Below are 20,877 nucleotides of genomic sequence, written 5' to 3' on the forward strand. Positions count from 1 at the left end.
CCTTGAGAAACAGAAGCTATTTCCCTTCTAGGATGAAAACAGGCATAAAACACTCACCACGCATAAAGGAAGCTTCCTTTCAACTGAAAAGTGACTCCTTCCCTTTTGCAAATTAAGTGACTAGTCAATCTTATTTTCTGAACAAAACGAGGAAGTGGGTGTAAGGCAGCGCTATCATACCGCTTCAGCTCTCTTTAGAAATATTCTCTCCTAACTTCAGCATCTTGCGCAAGGGTTTTCCTGGGAGAGACAGACAGTCCCTTGGGGCTGTCGCAGGCAACGTCATACAACAATCCCAAAGCCGAATGACGACGTTCGGAAGAAACTACTTGTGGTTCAGCTCAATATTAGCTGACAGCAACGTTCTGCTTCTCTGGTTGGTTTGCCTCGGACGCATGAGGATTTCTGGCGCGCAGGAGGAGCGCAAGACAAAGGACGCACCTTCTGGACTTCCTTTTTAACAACAGCCCACGTGCAGAACGCAACAGGCTGCCCATCTCACTAGCATCCAAGCAAAGATTCTGGAACCAGGAAGCAGGAGACCACACCAGAGGCCTCGTTCTGTCCGTCTAATGAATCGGAACTGCCGAAAAGTAGAGCTCTCAGGAATATCAATGTTACACACTCGAGAACCGGACCACGCCGATCTGAACATTCACTCAGCACGGGCTCTCAGCACAAAATCTTCCCCTGGAAAAATAAAGACTGATTTCAAGACAAGTGGGTAACCCGAGAGGGTGAGTTAATACCCAAACAGAATGTGGCCAGGTTTCAAAGAAAACAGCGTTAAGATACAGAGGCTTGCGTGTAACTGACTACCTAAACACGCATCGTACGTTATAACCAATGCAGGCATCAAAAATTGCACTCCCGCATTCCATCAGACAAAACATTGGGGTGCCGTTGCCTGAAAATACATCTTGAAACGTGTGTTATTTAAACAAGGCTTTGGAGTGGCAGCACCGAGCTGACCTAGCTGATCTTGAAAAATCGGAGGAGGATCAGGCTTTGTTAGTATTGGATTGATGGGGGAATCCCAGGGCTGTTAGCTAGATTGAGAAATCAAAATAACATCAAACCACTTCCTTAGCACGGCCAAGAAAACTGCGTGAATGTAGTCACCAGGCATCAGCCTTGAATGGAGGCCACCTTTCTCTTAGTTACCCAACACTGTCCACACGCAGTGCCAACGGTGTACCTTGTGCGTTTTACAACAGAACGCAACCATGTCCTCTAGGGAAAGGCATCCCTGAACAAGGAATTTCTTCTTTGGGGATTAGTTCTGGAAAGTACAAATTCATCAAGTTCCCAAAGTTCTTATGTTCTGGTTAACAAAAACATAGTATTCTTTTAGCACTGTGGAGACAACACAGAGTTTCATTCAACCATTTCCTAAACGTGCAAATCTAGCTAAGGAGGCCTCAGTCAGCAGAGAGGGAATCAGAGATCTGAATCAACTCCAGGGCAGGGGAGGGAGGGGAGATCGTGAGCTCCTTGCAGCGGTAAAGATTTCTAAATGGGTATTGTGCTTATTTTAAAGACACACAAACTGAGGTGCAAGTTAAGGAGAGTGTGGAAAGAAGAAATTGTTCTTAGCCAGGCTTGTGAAGATAGTTTATGTTTAATACATCTGAAAAAAAATGCATATACAAAGAACTTAGACATGGAAAAAAGCATCAGTTCAACACTAATGAGTCTACAAGGATTAGAGTCTGGGTAGATTGAGAAGAATTAAGCCAGAGTATATTTTGGTAAGATCCCTATGAACAATGGAGTCAGAGATCCTCACCCACCAGGAGGCCAACGATGCTGCCTGGTTTGATCACATCTTCCACTGGCCCCCACGATGCCCTACTGATTTTTTTTCCTCCTCTGCGTCTCTTTCCCCTTCAAAGAGAATGATGAACAGCTTCATGGCACAGTGAGTTTGTTAGGTCCCAACTCCTTTCAACAGGTGAAGGCGGCAGTGGATGGATTTCAAATGTATCTCTAATATTGCTGACCATGAGAAGACTCTGCTTACCAAGAGAGTGGATGGTTGTTGAACAAATCCATGAAACTTGAGCTGACTTTAAAAATATGCTGTTCTCTCTTTTCAATTAACACCTAATGTTGCCAGGTTTTGAAGCTCAACTACAAAAAATTAGCAATTGGCAAAATTGGGTGGGACTCACAAGTGTGTTTTACAAACACACGCACGCACGCACACACACACACACAAGCTTTTGGCTGAATAGACCAACAGTGGGCTAACTTATATTTTCCATCTTCGAAAGGGGCAAGATAGGAATTTCTGACCTCCTCGGAGGAAAGAAGGGAAATAGATCCAAGGCAACTTCAGAGGAGATGCAGCTTAAAAGTACGAACTTACATCTCTTTTCAAAGGAGCACCAGTTTGGGACAGTTTAACTTCCAGAATCTGTTCCAAGGACTGAAGCCTGCTCACCCTTACTTTGCAAGCTGGCCACAGAAAATCACAGAATCCAGAATACTGCCAGCCTAGCATGATGGAATAGGGTCTGAAGGCTAGAGACTAAGAATTAGTCTGTTACAGGAAAAAAAACACATAATTAAGCATGCCTGAATCTTAAAAACAAAAAATTAACAGTAAACAAACAAAAACCCTAGTACTAATCAGTGTTCTAATTTTTTTTAAAAAAAATTAGTCTAACTGAAGGGAACTGGAGAAGAGTGCTAACATTCGCCCTCTGATAAAGGGTGCACGTGGGAAGAGGGTGCACGGCATTTGTCGTTATTGCAAAAAAAAAAAATAATTGGAAAATCTGACTCTTTAGTTTGATTTCAACATTGCTTTTAGTATGACATCAACACCAGCTTGGCAGAAGGGGCCGTGAAGGGACGTTCATAGCAGCATACACCTGCGGCTCTTCTTCGGCTCCGGGGGCTCCAGGGCAGCCAATATCGCTTCGTCAAATACATTCTTTAGGCCTTTCTGAAAAGGGGCAAAGAGAAAGGGGGGGTCTCATTGTCTGGGTTATTCAAAGCAAACAGAATCAACAAAGACAAAATCAAAACCGAGTTCTGATGAACAGGGCCCTGCTGTGAAGCAATATTCCTTGCCAGGCGCTCTATTTATTTAATTGCCTGGCTCACGCCTGGGTTGTGTTGGCATATTTCTCAGCTTGATGTTTTAAAACGCAAAGCACCTGACACTTAAGTCTGAGCACGCACTTTCAGCAAGTTTGGATATCAAGAGATAGAGCACGAAGCTGTCACTCACTGACTGCTCAGGAGCGCATGAATAAATAAAAGCAAGGGTGTCTGATCTAACATTTTACTTTTGAGAAGCAATGTGTAAACCCCGTGTTCGAAAAGAAAGCAGAAACGCGTCAAGGAAAAGTGTCCACCAGGTTAGATCAGAAGCAAGCAAGAACGTGGAACCCTTTCTTCAGCAGCATTTGCTCACGCCCCTGCGACTGGTCACAAGTTACTGCAGCAGCAGAGGAGGACTCCGAGGCAGCGCATGGCAGTAAAGTCCAGTCCAGTATGAGAAAATAAACAGGTTGAAGTGTAAAGATGTTAAACTGAAGCAAATGAATGCGAACAGGAATAATGCTTCATCAGGCATTTATACAAACAACTAATTTTAATTTTGAAATGTAAGGTACTACAGTTGGAGATCATTTCCTTCCTTTGGAAACAGAGGTCAGAAAGTATGATTTTAAAGAAAGCTTTACATGTTACAGTGCAAGCTTTAAGAAGGAATTAAAATGACTATCACCAGGTCACCGGAAGGCAGACGTGGGCCCTCCGTCAAGAAGGAGCGCGCGTACCCCAAACATCCTCCCCCCCAGAACCCCAACAACACTGCACAATACCACAAACAGTCCAAAGTATAGCAAATCCCACTGCACAGAGAAAAAAAACCATTTTAGTATTACTTGCAGGTCACCATGCCAGGTACAATCATCATGCAAATACAGTTAAGAGAGGAGAACAGGAGAGGAGGGAGGGAGGAGGAGAAAGATTGTACAGTCCGTTTCATTGGGATATAAAAATCCGCCCGATTTTTCAATTATTCCTCCCAATTTTTTTTAAAATTATCTTAAGCAAAGCTACCATGGCATCTCCTTCAATGGGCCTACTCCATGTTCCACAGCCACACTCCATTTTTTGAAGCAGTTCCTAATCCCTCCCCAACCTCAAAGCTAATACAGAGTTTGCTCTAAGACATTAAGTAAAGACACAGCTTCTTTCATTCAGGATCATTTTATTTGTTGTTGTTGTTGTTGTTTTCAACCAACTTTCTACAGCAGGACAGAGGAAGCAGCAACAAGAAAGGAAAAAAAGAGGAAACTGTTTAGAATATACAGCATTTCCGTTTGGGTTGAGTTTCCGGGGGCTCCAGGGCAGCTAGGATAGCCTCATCAAATACATTCTTCAGACCTCTCTATAAGACAGAGGGGGAGGAGAAAAAATAGCAGCCTGGTTAGAGGATCAGAGAGAGAGAGAGAGAGAGGCACAGACACACAAGCAGAGACAAAGAGCAGTCAGGAGCAAAGGTGCTCAATGGAGCAGGTTTACTTTGTGGCAAAGTAGATCTTTGGGGAAGGAAGGAAATAGGCAAGCAGAGCAAAGGGCTGGCATGCACCGGGCACGAACAGCAGTCTTCGCTGCTATAAATAGAGGCCTTCGCTTATATGCTGCACTGGACTTTTCTCTAAAGGGGGATTTGTACACTCACAAACAGAGTGGGGGGGGGAGCCTTATTTCGTGTAGCAGGAGCCTTGAAATGTCCAAAATGAGACCCATTCTACCCAGAAGCACTTACGGCATACCGCTAGCACCGCCAAGCAAACCGCATGATGGTTTCTTGACCAGAGTTACATCCTGCCAGCTCAGCGCCCGCTATGCAAGCACCTGAAAACCAGCCAGGTTTAATGCAGCAGCAACACCCCACGGGGAAGCGTGAAGGGGGGCGGTAGCCAGAGTCGCCACCGATCCAAATTTTGGTATTTCACAACACCCCCTTCCGGGATAGGGTGACCCAGCCATGTTCCGATTCTTCACTTCCTACTCTCTAATTTCAGCCCGCCGCTTCAGAGGGGCAGGGTATTTCCTCGCTCTCCCCATGGTTTAATCTCTCATCCTGCCCAGTGCAGAAAGTTAAATGTGTGGAAGTTTAGCGGGGAAAGGCATGCGTCTTCCAAGAGCTGTCCCCATACAGCTGGAACAATGCTACCAACAATGGCTGCGCACAAACCTTTCCATCGGCCGCTACCAAGAAACCAACATTTCAACCTGACGTTAATCACGTTCCCGTTCAGACGGCCCCCTCCCAGTTTTCTGGGGCCGCTGCGAGTGGAAACTCTGGCAGCTCAGAAGCGGTAGATCCAGCATGAAAAACGTCAACCTCTGAAAGGCGATATCCAGATTCTCAGTCCATTACAGCAGCCAGACACCCAAGTAATAAAAGGCAGACAGGAGCAGCCCTGCAGGGCGGTGCCAACGAGATGCCAAGCCAAGCCAGCCATGCGTCTGTCTGCAACTGTCTCATCAGCACGCAAAGTCCCGAGCCGCAGCAACAGAGAGTTTTCTAACAAAAGAAACACCACCGATGTAGCCAACTGCCACAGCCTGACGGAGGAACACTTGGCTCTGAAACTGGGCCTGCCTGAATCTGCTGTGAGGTACGAAGCTGTTGGGGCAAATCGGCAATTCTATGCGTACGAACTAAGCGTCTTCTGTGATCTGCGTATTCACAACGCCGTCTGGTCTAGAACAACGGTTTCAACCAAAACGTCCGGGTACGCTTCAGGTGTGCATATGAGTGTTTACGGAAAGGCTCTCCAAAGGCTAGTTTTCTAAGAAAATGAGGATTTGGGGTTTCGGTACTAACTTCTCCTCTGAAGCTAATCTGACAGGAAACAAAGCAACTGAAGCTACTTCTTAAATCAGGCTTCCTATTTACATTCCAGTACGTCCTAAGCGGAAAGATATTCTACTCCCTTTTTAGAGCGATCAAAATATATTGATTTATAATTCACACTACGCTACATTTTAATATCAGTATCTTAGGACACTTAAAAATATTTTCACCATTTCAGAAAGCGGTAGCCCATCATAAATGGAGTAAACTGAATGCTCCAGACTACAGTTTTTTTTCCTAGTCTGTTCTTTATACTGAAAAAAAACATCCAAACACACCTCCTTTGTGTTAGGCGCATAATCAGTTCTAAACATGAGTTCCATTTCACATGCATTTATTTATTTTCATTTGGCTTTTTGAACGGAAGCATTCTGGAAGATTAAAAATGGCGTTTAATTAAAAAGGAACACAAACCTTGTTTTTTACTGACCCTACCTTTAGGAAAACAAGCAGGAACATTTAAATAGCCAGAGCTGAATGCTGCATTAGGACTTATTTCAGGCTGTATGCAACCACAATACTTGAAATCAAGAAAGGTGAGACAATCAGAAGTTTAAGAATTTGTTTCAAAACTAGGCTGGATTATTTCTTGCATCAAACGTGTTTCTTTTTATTTCTGTTTGGTTTTACATTCTCATGCTTATTAAAACAGTAACCACCTTTTTTTTTAAAGCTAACCACAAGGGCATGTATTCTTTCCTAAGGCTTTCCTTCCAATCCAAATGCAAGAACAGCAGTTTTTCTGTACGTACTGTGATTTCTGTTTTTTATTTTACATTTTGCACTCCAAAATGCCAACCTCCCTCCCAAAAATATTTTAAGTACAGGAGAAGCATTCCCCATCTCCATCCCGCTTGAAGAAAATGCTTCCAAAGATCTCCCTCACTGCCACTTTAATGTGGTTCGGATAAGATTTCAGGTAGTTCATTCCCCTCCCCACCCCACCCTTTATATTGGGTGAGAGGTCCTTGGGCTATAATTTAAAACTGCGTATGTAATACCATCCTTTGGCTCTTCCAAACTCCCTAAAGGTGTTCAATTACTGAAAACATTTCATAATTCTGATGCTGCATTTGTAATAATCAAAGAGGCATCCTTTGAAACTCAAGCAGTCAGCCACTTGCGCGGTTCAGCGCTGCTTTTCCTCCATACCACCAAATTCATGTGCCACACTGCCACCTCCACCTCTGTTTCACGCTATCACTGATCCTCCTATCTATGAGCATGCCCTGGGAGAGAGCAGCTATGAGGGCGACAGCTTTGCGCCGTGGCAGTATCGTAGCCAACGAGGTTAATCCGAGGCGCCATGATTGCTGACTGCTAATAGGGCAACAAACTATGTACGTATGAATCCCTAAAAACTAACAGAGGCTTTTTTTCTGATTCCAGACACCACAATAATGGTAAGAAAACAAGTTAAAACTCTGCAGGGTTACCCTGACATAGATTTTGGGTCGTCCGGCAAGCCTGACGACGTGTTTGTAACTGATACCTCCTCCTGCTTTACAATGATCCGATTTATCTACAAAGCAGCTTAGGATATTGCGATACCGGCTCCACTTGCAACTGGATTTCAGATCGACGGGAAATTAAATATGAATCGTTTAAGTGACTCTTTTAATGCCATAATTAACCATCCCTACGACATCACTGCTTGCTCTTTGCAATTCAGTCCACTGTTTTTGCACACGGTGCAAAATTATTTCAAGAGGGTACCCTCCAAAGACCTGCGGATTCTTCCAATCCAACCTCCAGAACCTCAGAAAGCAGCTGCAGCTGACTTCTGCACAAGCCGACAACGAGAACCGTCCTTCCAAAAAGAACTCACCTGTCAAGCCCCCCGGCCCCCTGCGATTTCCCCCCTGCTAAGAACAGCCACGCAGATCATTTTAAATAGAAGGCTTACTTGTGTGAGCGCAGAGCATTCCACGTATTTGACAGCCTTCAAGTCCCGTGCCAGTTTCTCGGCGGCCTCAGGAGTGATGGGTTTCTGCTTATTCTTGGCGAGTTTCTCAATTGTTGAGGGGTCATCTCGGAGATCGATCTGGGTCCCGACGAGCAGAAATGGAGTCTTCGGACAATGGTGGGTGATTTCAGGGACCCACTGAAGAGAAAACGTACCAGTCGTGATGCAAAAGCACGATACAAAGGGACACTGGCTTCCTACCAAGAGGATTAAAAGCAGTCAAAACACCCTCACCTTTTCTTTAACGTTTTCAAACGAAGATGGTGAGACCACAGAGAAGCACACCAGAAAGACATCTGTCTGTGGGTAGCTGAGGGGCCGTAATCTGTCATAATCTTCCTGTCCTGTGGAAAATGAAGGAGACCGACCTTAGAAACCTGGTCTTGGGATGGAGGGAAGAGAACAAGAGCACCATTTCACACAGGGATACAGCTGTCAGCCTATAAAAGGATCTAGAATTTGAACTCTGATATATTAGTATGAGAAAGGACCGTGACTGAAAAGGCTTGTGTAAAATTGCTTTCTTTCCTCCTTTCAGATGCCTCAAACTTTAAGCTGTGCATATACCAAAGGAAAGAATCCATTTCCATCCCTGACAGAGTTCCAAATGATAGTATGTAAATTACTGGAATACAATTCCCGGAATAAAAATTCAGCCACACTTTCGGGTCCTTGTTTCTAACAGGAAAAATGGCACCATTCCTACCCATGAACAGAAAAGGCAGGCTCCAACGCCAGACACAAACACAGTAGTTCTCCATTGTGTCCAGGGATCAAGGAGATACTTGGCACAAAGGTAATACTGCAGATCATTAGCTGTTCCCTGAGAAGCAGAAAAGGATTCTGCTCCTGGCAGAACCCCCCCTAGAACTTTCCTTCCTAGCTGGGGATCTGCCACAGTTCCAACCTGAGACATTCAAAGCAGGGAGTGACAGTCGGTGCTTCATTTCCCAACCAAGGAATTCTGGTGGATTCACTCACTGCACTCATTGATGGCCTGTTGCAAGCTATAGCCATGTAAGCTGTAAGCCATAGCAATCTGGTCCTTCACACATTGCATTAAGTCAAAAGCTTAAAAAGAAATCACATTATGGCTTAAGGAGAGGCGTGAACACAGAATTTCTAAAAAGATCACGAAGACCAATCAGGAGTTTTCCTTCGGCTTCATTGTGAGGCACGTGGAGAATAGCTTAGATGGTGTTGCTGGGTAGGAAATAGATATATTTATCTGGTAACTCAGCAATTCCTAATTGTCATAAAAACACAAGCTACACAACCCTTTAAACTCTCATTCAGCCTTACTCATCCATACTGTCCTTTCTACTCCTGCCACTATAATAATTCCCTCTTCCTCACCCTTCTTCCTTCCTGTTTCCTATCCTATTTCTATCCCACATCTTCTCCTTTCCTTTAATGGAAGCCTCTCCCACATGGTTTTGATCTTATTCCTGGCAGCAGTTCCATTCATGGGCCTCATTCCTGTATTTTCAACCTTTTTTACATCCTTACAAAATGCTCTGAGTTCAAATAATGCCTTAAAGGGGATATGGGAGAAAGCAGGAATCACCTACCAAGTATTAAGGTTTTATTCCTTCCCTCAGTCAGAGAAGTTTCCAAAACAGCTTATGAATTAATCAAAAGACAGTCCCACAGAAGGAAAAAGAGTAAAAAGGGAAAAGGACGGCAAACAAACTTACATTCCTTACCTTACACTGCTCTGGGCAGATCCAATAATGCTCTATTTTTGGCATACTTATAAACGGGACATTTATTTTAAAAATCAACAGTCAGTTAAGCTGTTCCATAACATCTACAAACCCAGATCGCCTTTTTCCTCAAAGGATGAACAGACATTAGAAAGAAGTTACCTGCTGTATCAAACAGGCCTAAAGTATATGGCTCCCCGCCAATCATCACTGTTACAGCATAGTTATCGAACACCTGTAGAGTTAAAAGACAAGAAACAACTTTCAGAACCATCTTCTGAACACGAAACATACCTGGGACTTAAACGAACTACAGGCACACCACGGAAATATTGCGGGTTCAGTTCCAGACTGCCGCAACAAAGCGAGTGTCGAAATCAAGCGAGGCATGGGAATGTTTTGGGTTTCCTAGTGCATATAACAGTGTATGTTTGCACTATACTGTAGCCTATTAAGTGTGCAACAGCATTATGTCTTAAAAAAAAACAAGGTGCAGACCTTAATCAAAAAACACTTTATCGCTAAAAAAGGCTAATCTGTTGGGAAAATGGCGCTGAGAGACTTGCGCGACGCAGGGTTGCCACCCACCTTCCATTTGCAAAAAAAATGCAGTATTGGCGAAGCGCAATAAAACAAGGTATGCCTATGTTTATATAGAAATATGAACCTGTAAGAACCCACCAGAACACGTCCATCAGTCGCGAATGGCTTCAGTAAGATTCTAACCAACAGCCAGGGAAGTTGTGAAAAGCAAGTATCGTATCCCCTTTCATAGTTTGCTATCGCTATCACCAAGATAACCAGATAATATATCCTTAACCTAACAGGCAATAGTAATAATAATAATAATAATAGGACCCAGCCTAGTCTACTCAAAATCATTATTTTTATCATACAGTTAATTTAACATGTAATTACAATATTTTACGTTTCCCACCTACGAAGCAAACACCTTTTTTAAAAAAAATAGCAAATTGGCATTTCAACATCAACTGACATTTTAAGACACAATGTTGTCATAGATTAAATATCTTAATTTAAAAAAATACGTTTGCCAAGCAGTGAAACGCACTTGCAAATGCTGGTCTAAAAACCAGGAGACTGTGAGTTCTAGGCCTCCCTTCGGCACGACAGCTGGTCACTCTCTCAGCCCAACCCACCTCACAGGGCTGTCGTGGTAGGGAAAAAACGGGAGGCAGGAGCACCAGGCATGTTCACTGCCTTGAGTTATATATAAAAAAGGCAGGAATAAAAATCTAATCTAATCAGCCCTATAAAACTGAACAGATGTACATGTACTATGGGCAGTATTCCACTTCTGTAGGACAAACAGCAGCGAGTTCTTATTTATCTTGATCAATGATCAGAATTACTGGGGGGGAGGGGTGGGAAAAAAAGAGGGGAAAAGTTTTTAGTGCATTTAGAAGCAATTACAGAATGATACAGAACACAGCTGAGGGTGCATCATTGCCCATAAACACACCATTTCACTGTTGCTCAACCTAGGGCAAGATATATTAATTTCATGCTGATTAAGCATACTGCAAATAGGTATTACTATTTGAGAGCCAGTCTGGTCTAGTGGTTAAGGCAACGGGCTAGAAACCAGGAGACAGTGAGTTCTAGTCCCGCCTGAGGCACAAAAGCCGGCTGGGCGACCTTGGGCCGGTCCTTCTCTCTCAGCCCTAGGAAGGAGGCAAGGGCAAACCACTTCTGAAATCTTGCCAAGAGAACTGCAGGGACTAGTCCGAGCAGTCGCCAAGGATCAGACACGACTGAATGGCAAAACACACCCACACACACACACCATCTTAAGCAGCTCAGGATTTACATACTCACTGAAGTATTTACACGCTTAAACATACTCACTTACTTAGATACTTCAACATACTCACTTCAAGGAGCTCAGGATTTAGATACGAGCTGTAAGGGACACTGATCCAGAAGGGTGCAACTGGCCCACGCTGATTAATCAACCTCATCTGAGGTTTGGGTCAAATCTAACCACCTAGCTATCAGTGCTATGCAAAACATTTAAAAGCTTTGTTAAGCGTGTCAGCATGAGCAAAGCACCACCTTTGGAGGGCTTGAAGAGCTGCTGAGCCAGCTGTCCCCAGTTGCCCGCAGATGTGTGAGCGCACAGCTGTTTCACTGCAAGTCTCAGTAAATCCATTGTCTGTGTGTGCAAATGCAGCCACCCAAGCCTTGGAAAGGATGTGGCTCCTTTAATGCTCCCTCACCCATTTTGCCAGGCACCTCCTTCAAACCCTTTGCAAGGCCTACTGTCCACCATTCCTCGTGTTGCGCATACACCCATCTGCTCCAAAGAGTATTTACCCACTACAGCTCCTCAGCTGTTCAGTGCAAAGGGTACATTTATGAGCCGACCGTTACGACATTTAGCCTTCAGTTTTCACTTCCCAACTCAGCTGACTTCTTGATCTCATCATAAAGCAGTTCAACCGTGGGCGTTTCCTCTAGCTGCTAACTAGTATAATTTCATACGTCACGGTTCATTAAATCAGACTGTGTGAATGCATTTGGGACCCAGAATTGTAAAAGGCCAATACCGGACCCTGATTTAAAGAACAAAAAAAGTACCATGCACAGATTTTAATGCCCGATTTAACTAAAACACTCCTGAATCTGGATCAAAGGCAGCATGTAGCACCATCAGGTTGACCTTGGCTGATCTTGAAAAAGATAAGCAAGGTTGGGACGGAGATGAGGAGGAATGCCAAGGCTGATAGGCAAAACAGGAAAAGATAAAAAATCTCCTCGCCTGGCTCCTACTGACTCCTTAGGTAGTTTGCCATTTACTCATATTCCCTTACACAGGTAGTCCTTGACGTACGACCATTCGTTTAGCGACCATTCAAGGTTACAACGGTGCTGAAAAAAGTGACTTACAACCGGTTCTCGCACTTACGACTGTCACAGCGTCCCTGCAGTCACGTGATCAAAATTCAGGCACTTAGCAAACGGCATGTATTTATGACAGTGGCAGCATCCCGGGATCACATGATCGCCATTTGCGACCTTCCCAGCCAACTTCTGACAAGAAAGTCAATGGAGGAAGCTGGATTCCCTTAATGACCACATGATTCACTTAGTAACTGCAGTGATTTGCTTAATGAGCATGGCAAAAAAGCTCGTAAAATCGGGTGTGACTCCCTTAATGACTGTCTCACTTAGTGACAGAATTGCTGGTCCCAATTGTGGTCATAAGTTGAGGACTACCTGTAGGCTACCTTATATATTATTACCTTATATATTATTTATATATTATACAAAGGGTCCCTGTTGGGAGATGGGCGGTGATAAATTTGAATAATAAATTAATAATAAATTAATAAATGTAGTGCATGGTAACTTGAGTCAACCTAACACAATACAAGAATTTGCTATGTAGTTTAGAAGCCCCTTTATTGCAGAACTACAGATGTCAGAGAAGCAATGAAGCAGCATTACATTTCCTAATGGAAAAACTGGCTGTGTTCGTTGGGAAGCCAACCAAAATTAGAGGGCAGGGCCCTCACTGCCCCAATGTCTTTCACGAAGAGAAAATGGCAGGGGGTGTATTCAACCAGTTCCAAGACCAGGTTTTACAGAAGCCAGGTTTTTAGGCGAGATGCCGGTGAAATGGTGAAGCGCCAACTACTAGTTAGAAATACTCATTATTTCGGAATAAAGTACTTCATATAGTTTTAATGGGTATTGTTTAATTTACTGCCACTTCTAACGAACCGTTTTTTCAGATTTTACACTGTGGGGGAAAAAAGACTTTCAAGTCCAGGAAATGGCCTATTAAAAATTTCAAGGAGAACGAAGGATTAAGTATTGTGTGACTGTGATACTCTGCTCCATCTGTAACATCAAATCTATCTGTAATCGCTACGAACATTTACATTAAGGCATTCGTCCATTTATCTTAGGTCAATATACAAATTACCAAACAATACAATGCCATGTAATAAGTGATTTTAGCCTTAGTTGTGTTTCAAATTAGTTCAGATTTAGTAACAATTTTTTTAAAGTTTATTAGATGTAGGTGCCACCCAACTGATAAGGACTCTGGGTGGCTCACAATATCAAACAAAAACTAATAAAAAAACCACAATTTCATATAAATAACCAGGATGGCGATAAATACTGCCTATCTTAGAAATTCCCAGACGGAAAATCTCTGCAAGCATTTTGAAGTTTCGTATCTGGACTCACCAAATGGCAGTTAGAAAAGAAAAAGTGATCATTTGTCTGAGAAAATTCTTTTTCCCGAAAGCTTGCACTACATTATTACAGTGCTGATATTGGTGATTCCCAAAAAATTCCTAACTAAAATGCTACTACTGCATCCCATTGTCATCACTTGTATACACATGCGTAGGTTTTGTTTAATAATACATATATTTATATTTTAAAATAGCGGTCTGGATGCTGAAGGATCGTGTGTTAAAGAGAACATGGTGCCCAGCTGGCATCTTGAATGTAACTATAACCACCATATTGTCCAATTAGCAGGGTCATAATTCTGCTCCCTAACTTGGTACAGGAAAAGGAAAATGAGAAAGTACAACCTTTTACTCACCGTTGGTACATATTCAGAGGGAAATTTATTTGTTGTATAAGAAATTAGAAGACAAGTTTTACCAACAGCACCATCTCCAACAACCACACACTTAATTGTCTGCATAGTTCAAGTCTGTTGCTGTATCAGGTCCAAAATTAATCTGGAAAAATAAAACAAAACGGGAAGTCACATAATTATTTGAATGATAGAAAATGTTTATCCTATCATTGTGACCACACTTGCTAAGCAGGCATCTCAAGAAATTCAGCTACAGTAATAGAAGCCACCCCCAAAAAGCAGATCAAAGCGAATGGCAGGATGGCGGCGGGGAGATTAAAACCATTTCCTTCCCACATAATCTAATTGATTATAAGATTCTGAATCATACCCGAGTTTTGTTCCCTCACCGGAAAAGTTCCAGGAAATCCCATGAAAAATTAGCTGTTCACAAGGGATCCTGGGTGGTAGGAACATTACTGAAAAGGCTCTAAATCATGACTAATAGGAACCCAAAAGCTTCCTTCTTTTTCCAAACAGCAAAAAGCGAGCATTTTCATAACACAGCTTGTACAGGTTTCTCTGTAAAGCAGAAATATGAAGCAAGGGCTATATAGTGTAATGTAAGACCTACATTTTCTTATTCCTGCTGATCTTAGAACCCTCAGCTCTAAACCCCATGCCAAAGTTAGAATTTGGTTCTAACCACAAGCACTTTCCTTCCTGTTTTACAAGTAGGCACTCAGAAGTAACAATCACATCCCAGCTTATTTTTATCATTTCTACAACACAGCAAAGAACATGCTTTTTCAGCAATCCTTTTCACCTCCCAGGATGCTGAAATCCTACATTTACCAACACCAAAACCCTTGTGCAATTTTCAATTCTGCTATAAGCCTTTCAGGTTCTGGGGGGGAAAATGCAAACCAGAAGCAGTTTTTCTTACTATTTCTCTCATGAAACCTTCAACATTTTGGAAAGGTTCATAGGCATTATCCCCTCGACAGCAACCTTTTTAGAAATCCTGAGTTTCCTGGAGCAGGCTGGTTTCTTCATCTCGATGCAGTTATTTTTAACAGCACAGATTTATACCAAGTAATGAGCGCATGGCCCTCCTACTAGTGGGAGTGGTCCTCCGTATCACAGAAACTTTTGCCTAGTTTCTTTTCTCTCAACACCCACACCAACAAGGAAGCAGAGCTATGAAATTATTGGGGACTATTAGATGTTGCATTTCAGTGAACTGAAGCAATAATAATGAATAATAATCACAATAAAGGCTTGCTAAGACTTCTTACTATAGTCTCATCAAGACACACCTCACCAGAATGTATGATGGTCTTCTTCTGCAGAAGCCCCGTTATGCAGCCACAGTAAGCCTGGCCTATGAAACACCTGTCTGAACGCAAACTATTCCCCACAGTGGGCTGAAATACCTGTACAGTTCTGACTGCTCTCCACTCACATTTGTTACACTTCACCTGAAGTGGAAGGTGTTCCCTTCTGCAAGTGTAAATGAAAATGCGTATCTTAGCGCTCCACCACACCAAGAACGAATACCTGTATCTCCACTCTGTCAGTAAAGATTAGAACGAGCATCTTTTGACATCCAACAAGGCTCCATTCAAATAATGATCAAAAGCCACCAAGACTGGCTTCAGTCAAGTTTCTCATTTCGCAACAGATGGATTTCCTGGACCGAAAGACGTACTTAAAGATCTATACCCGGATATTTACAACTTTGCATAGTCTTTAGGAAAATAACTTAGAATCTTTAGCATGGCTCTCACACCAACAGAACTCCACCTATCAATCCCTCACTAGCACATAGTTTCCCCCACTGGCAAACGGCCACACGGGTCTGTTCTCTGCGTGGAGAACTGAGAAGATGCCCCATGATGCAAAGTGGATTTCAGAGCCCAGGAAAGATAGCAGGCGCCCTCTCCCGTAGCACACCGATCTTTGGAGACGGGGGTGGACTGATTTCTAAAGCTTCCAACTAAGTGATATAAGCTCATTCCTCTCCGGAGAGGCAGAGGGTACCAGCAGCTCATGGTCGCTGTTGTGTCAGCCTTCTGCTCAGCACTGTGTTCGAAGTCCCCAGCACCTTCCTCCGAAGGAAGTAAAAGGAAGGCAAAAGAACATTTTATTTGGCTACCAAGGAAAATCCAATGAAAATCGGTGTTCCCCAGAAATGCCTACAGTCTTAGTCTAATAAAAGAACTGGGATTAACAGAAGTTTTAATGATATAATCATCATTAATCATACAACCAAGATCCTTGCAAATGCCACTGCTGAAAGACGCATTAACAATCTGTTAATCATTTTCTCTTCCTATCCATCTCTCCAAAATAAGAATCTCAGCAATCAAATCAATTGCCTTGTTTCTCAGGTGTACTATTTACTCCAACAGCAATGTTCCCACATTATATATTTATCCCAACTAGGAAAGTTTTCTAGTGGTTTTTCTAGTGGTTTTTCTAATGGATAAAACACCTGCTTTCTAAAGTGAAATGTGTCTACGCTACTTCTAGGTGGCTGGAAAATCCTCCAAATGTCCTATGACAATCGGTGTTAAGTGTTCTGGGCCAACAGGGCTTATATTTTGTAACACTATCATCTATAACCTATTTGTATAAATATGCAAGAAACACTAAGGTTATCTTACCCAGATACGTGTATTAGGGAACTCGATTAATGTCTGACAGTTTCAAGGTTAGAGTAAGTGCATGGCTTTCTAGCAAAACATCTCTTAGCATGACAAGCCAATTCAGAGATACAAATCTTGATCTCGTCGACGCAGCAATACCGCATCAACATTTACTTCTTATAAGGCTGCTTTCTCCACACTATATATGATGTCACATCTAATTCTTAGCATATGTGCAATCCCTGTAACTGCCATATACCACAGAAAGCAAATTACTGCTGTCCATGCTCTCTTGGCATTTAAGCTAAAGAACTGTTCATTACCTACTCTGCACAGAAGCTGAACAACTTCTATCGTGACATGTTTGAACACATCATTTTTCCAAACCCTTGTGAAGAGGAATTATGCTTCCAGCTATCTGCCTACCTAAGTGGTATCAATGGTCATGTCTCAATGACTGATCAGAGACCAATCACTCAACACAAAGGAATATGACTGATGATCAATCTTCCACTCACTAACACAAGCTGATGGGGAGAAATTCCCAGAGGTCTCTGTGCAAATGCGTACAAAAAGCAATGTTAAAACATAAGCAGTAACAAACCAAGTTACTTGCTCTCCTGCTTCATGCCTGTCTGGCACACACACACACAATGGGTGCATGACTGTGATGAACCATGCGTGCACACAGACCACCCGTTCCTTACCTATCAGAGGTCAGCATTCAAATCAGCAGAGATAACATTAAGCTCTCCTTTACTTCAATGCCACCTCAGGCCTCCCTCTCTGAATAGGTAATAAAAATTAAGCACTGGTATAGCACACTTAGAGTGTTTCATACACATTAGTAATCCTTACCACACAGGAAGTCAGCATTATTGTCCCCAAATGGGGGAAGATTGGGATGGGGAACAAAAAGAGAGACTTCTTTATAGGCTCTTCTGCATTATACAAAACACTGTTTTTCACAATGCCCAAGTTATATCACTCGGGGGACACAATTTTAAAATTGAAAATAAAATGTGAATTCAAAATATTGACCTACACAAAGTTAGAGCGTTACGAGGCACATGATATACTGAATTCATTCACACCAGTAAGGCTTCACTATCCTAACGCAGTACAAATATTATATACATCTAAGTAATAATTAAAGGACTGCTACCATTTCCATATTAAAGGTGAGTCAATCTCCACTTGAATCTGTAGAAAAAGTAATGGTTCAAAAAATGCTCTGATCCAAAACTCACTATACCATTATGCAAGAGAATCCAATTTTTTTTTATTCCCATAACTGCTTGCTTAAATACTTGTAACTTGATGTGACTGTGGATCTGTATTTATGCTATGGGCTCCCCTGAATCTCTTTCTAATTTAAAGGCAGTAATTTCTAATTCTTTATCCCAGAACAAGAAAATAAATGAGTAATTGTAAAAAACCTGACCGGACTGGTAAGACGGACAAAAGTCTTCCCTAAATGCAACGTGGCTTATAGTGCTATTTAAACCAGAGACGTTCCAACCAGCTTTTATACTTCCTGTATAATATTTCCTCTGTGTAATTTATAACGCCTGTACTTCTGATCTTGGGAAACATCATCTAAGGCATATCAAGATGACATATTATAATGCTGCAGCTTTAACCTGTGAAATACAGCAACAGTAACACACCCATCCTTGAGACAGTGGGGTTCAAAAGCGGCAGAAGCCTCTGGAAGACTCCCAGAAGCAGCTCTGAGTGGGGAAGGGGAGCGAAGCGTTCCACCGGCCACTCAGGACGAAAGGGCAGCTGTGAAACCCTTCCGGCCAGGGATCTCCCGCCAATGGACGTCGTCTGGGCACGACACGCGCGCTCGCCCGGGCGGTCTCCGGCCGAAACCGCTTGCAGCTCAGCCCCGTGGCTAACGCCTCAGACGGCAGGGCAAGACGGCCCTGAACCGGATTCCCGGCACTCCGCACAGGTCGAAGCCCGTCGCCGTCGGGCCCCAAGCCTCGGGGGGACCCGGAGCCCCGCGGAGGGGCCGCCCGCGCCTGCCATCCGCCGCTGTGCCGCGGAGCCCCGACCGGCCCCGCCAGGCGGAAGGAGGCGGCGGGGGCGCCCGGGGAAGCCCCCTCTCTGCCCAGCGGCCCCGTCCACCGCGAGGAACCCTGGGAAGGCGGCCGGGAGGACCCCTCCCCTCCCCTCCCCCAGCGCCGGAAGAGGCCGCTCCCTCCCGCGGCCCGGCTCTCTATGGTCGCCGCCGGCCCTTCCGGCCCTCTCCGCTTCCTCCCCCCGCCCGAGAGACCCCCGCCTGCAGGGGTCGCCTCGCCCCGCGGCCTTCCCGGCAGAAACCCACCGCCCCCTCCCTCCCGCGCCGAACCGGACTCCGACTCCCATCCTCCCCAGCCCGCCCGGCGGCGGCTGCTTGGAGCCTGCCGCCCCCCCCGCGCGCCTCCGGCCAGGCGGCACCCGGCTCCCGGCTCCCGGCCTCCCCGCCCGCACCTGCGCTGGGTCCCCCCGGGCCGGGCCGGGCCGGGCCAGCCGGGGCGAGCCGAGCCGAGCCGAGCCGGCGCCCCCTCCCCCTTCCGGTGGCCCGCCCCTCCCCCTCAGGAAACGGCCCGCCTGCCCTCCCCCACAAAGGCTGAGGCGGCGGAGGGGGCCGCCCGGCCGCGGACCCGCGGCGCCCCCGACGCACCCGGAGAGGCCGCCCGGCTCGCCTTCGCCCTCCGCCGCGGAGCAGGCCGAGAGTCTCCCCGCCGCTGCCGCTGCCGCTGCCGCCTTACCTCACAGCGCGGCTCCGCCGGGCGTTGGCAGCTCGCTGCGGGGTCTCCTCGCCTGGGCAGCAAGGGCGGGCGGGCGTGACGTCACCGCGTCCCTGCAGAGGCGGGGCCTGAGCCAGCGCGGGGTGGGGCGGCGGCCGCTCGGAGGAACAGCCCGCTCGGAGGCTCCTCCCGCCCCGGGCGTCCCTCCCCCCGCCGCCCGCTCGGAGGCTCTGCGGCGGGTAGACTATGCGCGGCGCGGGGGCTCCATTGGCCGGTTGGCGCTTCCTCCCCGAGTCTGTGGCTTATGGACGCACATTCACTGTCTGCATCTAGCGTGTGTGTGTGTGTGTGTTTGTACATAGACAGATGGGTACTGTACACACACACACATAAGATGCAGACAGTGGATGTGTTTGTAAATGTGTATATACATACATGTGTGGGTAAATTCACACGCATGACACACTGAGCCACCAACTGCCACGTTTTTAACTGCGTTGTACAAATCCTAACACGCGATTATCGGCCTGTACTACCTGGGAGCTCAGATACACACCATACATTTTGCTTTTAAGCAGACAGACACACACACACACACTGTGCGCGTGTATAAATTCGTTCAATCGTGTCCGATTCTCGGAGACTGCCTGGATAGGTCCCTGCAGTTTTCCTGACAGTTTTTCAGAAGTGGCTTGCCATTGCCTGCATCTGAGGGCTGAGTGTGTGCGGCTGGCCCAAAGTCACCCAGCTGGCTTTGTGCCTATGGTGGGACTAGAACTCACAGCCTCCCAGTTTCTAGCCTCGTGCCTTAACCACACCACCAAACTGGCTCTAAAATATATATATTATATATATAGTGCATGTGTATATATATGTAAAAATTAGATGCAGACAGTGGTGTGGGTACATATATATACACTGTACACTCACATACACACCCACCCACATGTGCATCCATGCCTGTGTGTGTGTAGATACACAGTATGCACACACACACAGCTGCACATGGAGTGTATATACATATTTCAGTACCTATGGCGGACAGATGGCCTTGAAGTTCCACATAAAAAGGCGGGATCAGTATATACGGTGAGCCACAAAATGGGAGTGCCTGGTATTTACTTTTAAATTTAATGGAATGGAGGCAGACTCCACGGCACATATGTACATGTGTGGGTAAATTCACACGCATGACACACTGAGCCACCAACTGCCACATTTTTAACTGCGTTCTGCAAATCCTAACATGCGATTATCGGCCTGTACTACCTGGGAGCTCAGATACACACCATACATTTTGCTTTTAAGACGACAGATTTAATCTCTCTCAAGGCAGGGTCATTGACAGGCAGCATA

The 20,877-nt window shown here is 44.9% G+C and overlaps 1 protein-coding gene across 2 annotated transcripts; it reads right to left on the minus strand.

Moving 5' to 3' along the window:
* Positions 1–1,602: 1,602 nt before the first annotated feature.
* On the minus strand, positions 1,603–19,621 carry CDC42 (cell division cycle 42). 2 transcript variants are annotated; one of them, XM_063317608.1, is made up of 6 exons: positions 19,543–19,621; positions 14,151–14,292; positions 9,725–9,797; positions 8,091–8,200; positions 7,797–7,994; positions 1,603–2,953 (listed from the first exon to the last, which is right to left on the minus strand). In XM_063317608.1, exons 2-6 carry the CDS (start codon positions 14,253–14,255, stop codon positions 2,864–2,866), a joined length of 576 nt encoding a protein of 191 aa, XP_063173678.1. In that variant the 5' UTR covers positions 14,256–14,292; positions 19,543–19,621; the 3' UTR covers positions 1,603–2,863. The 2 variants fall into 2 exon arrangements, with proteins under 2 accessions (XP_063173678.1, XP_063173679.1); XM_063317609.1 differs by lacking the exon at positions 1,603–2,953 and adding an exon at positions 4,061–4,411.
* Between the last annotated feature and the right edge of the window lie 1,256 nt (positions 19,622–20,877).

This window comes from Candoia aspera, chromosome 18, assembly GCF_035149785.1.
Source record: "Candoia aspera isolate rCanAsp1 chromosome 18, rCanAsp1.hap2, whole genome shotgun sequence".
Lineage (NCBI taxonomy): Eukaryota > Metazoa > Chordata > Lepidosauria > Squamata > Boidae > Candoia > Candoia aspera.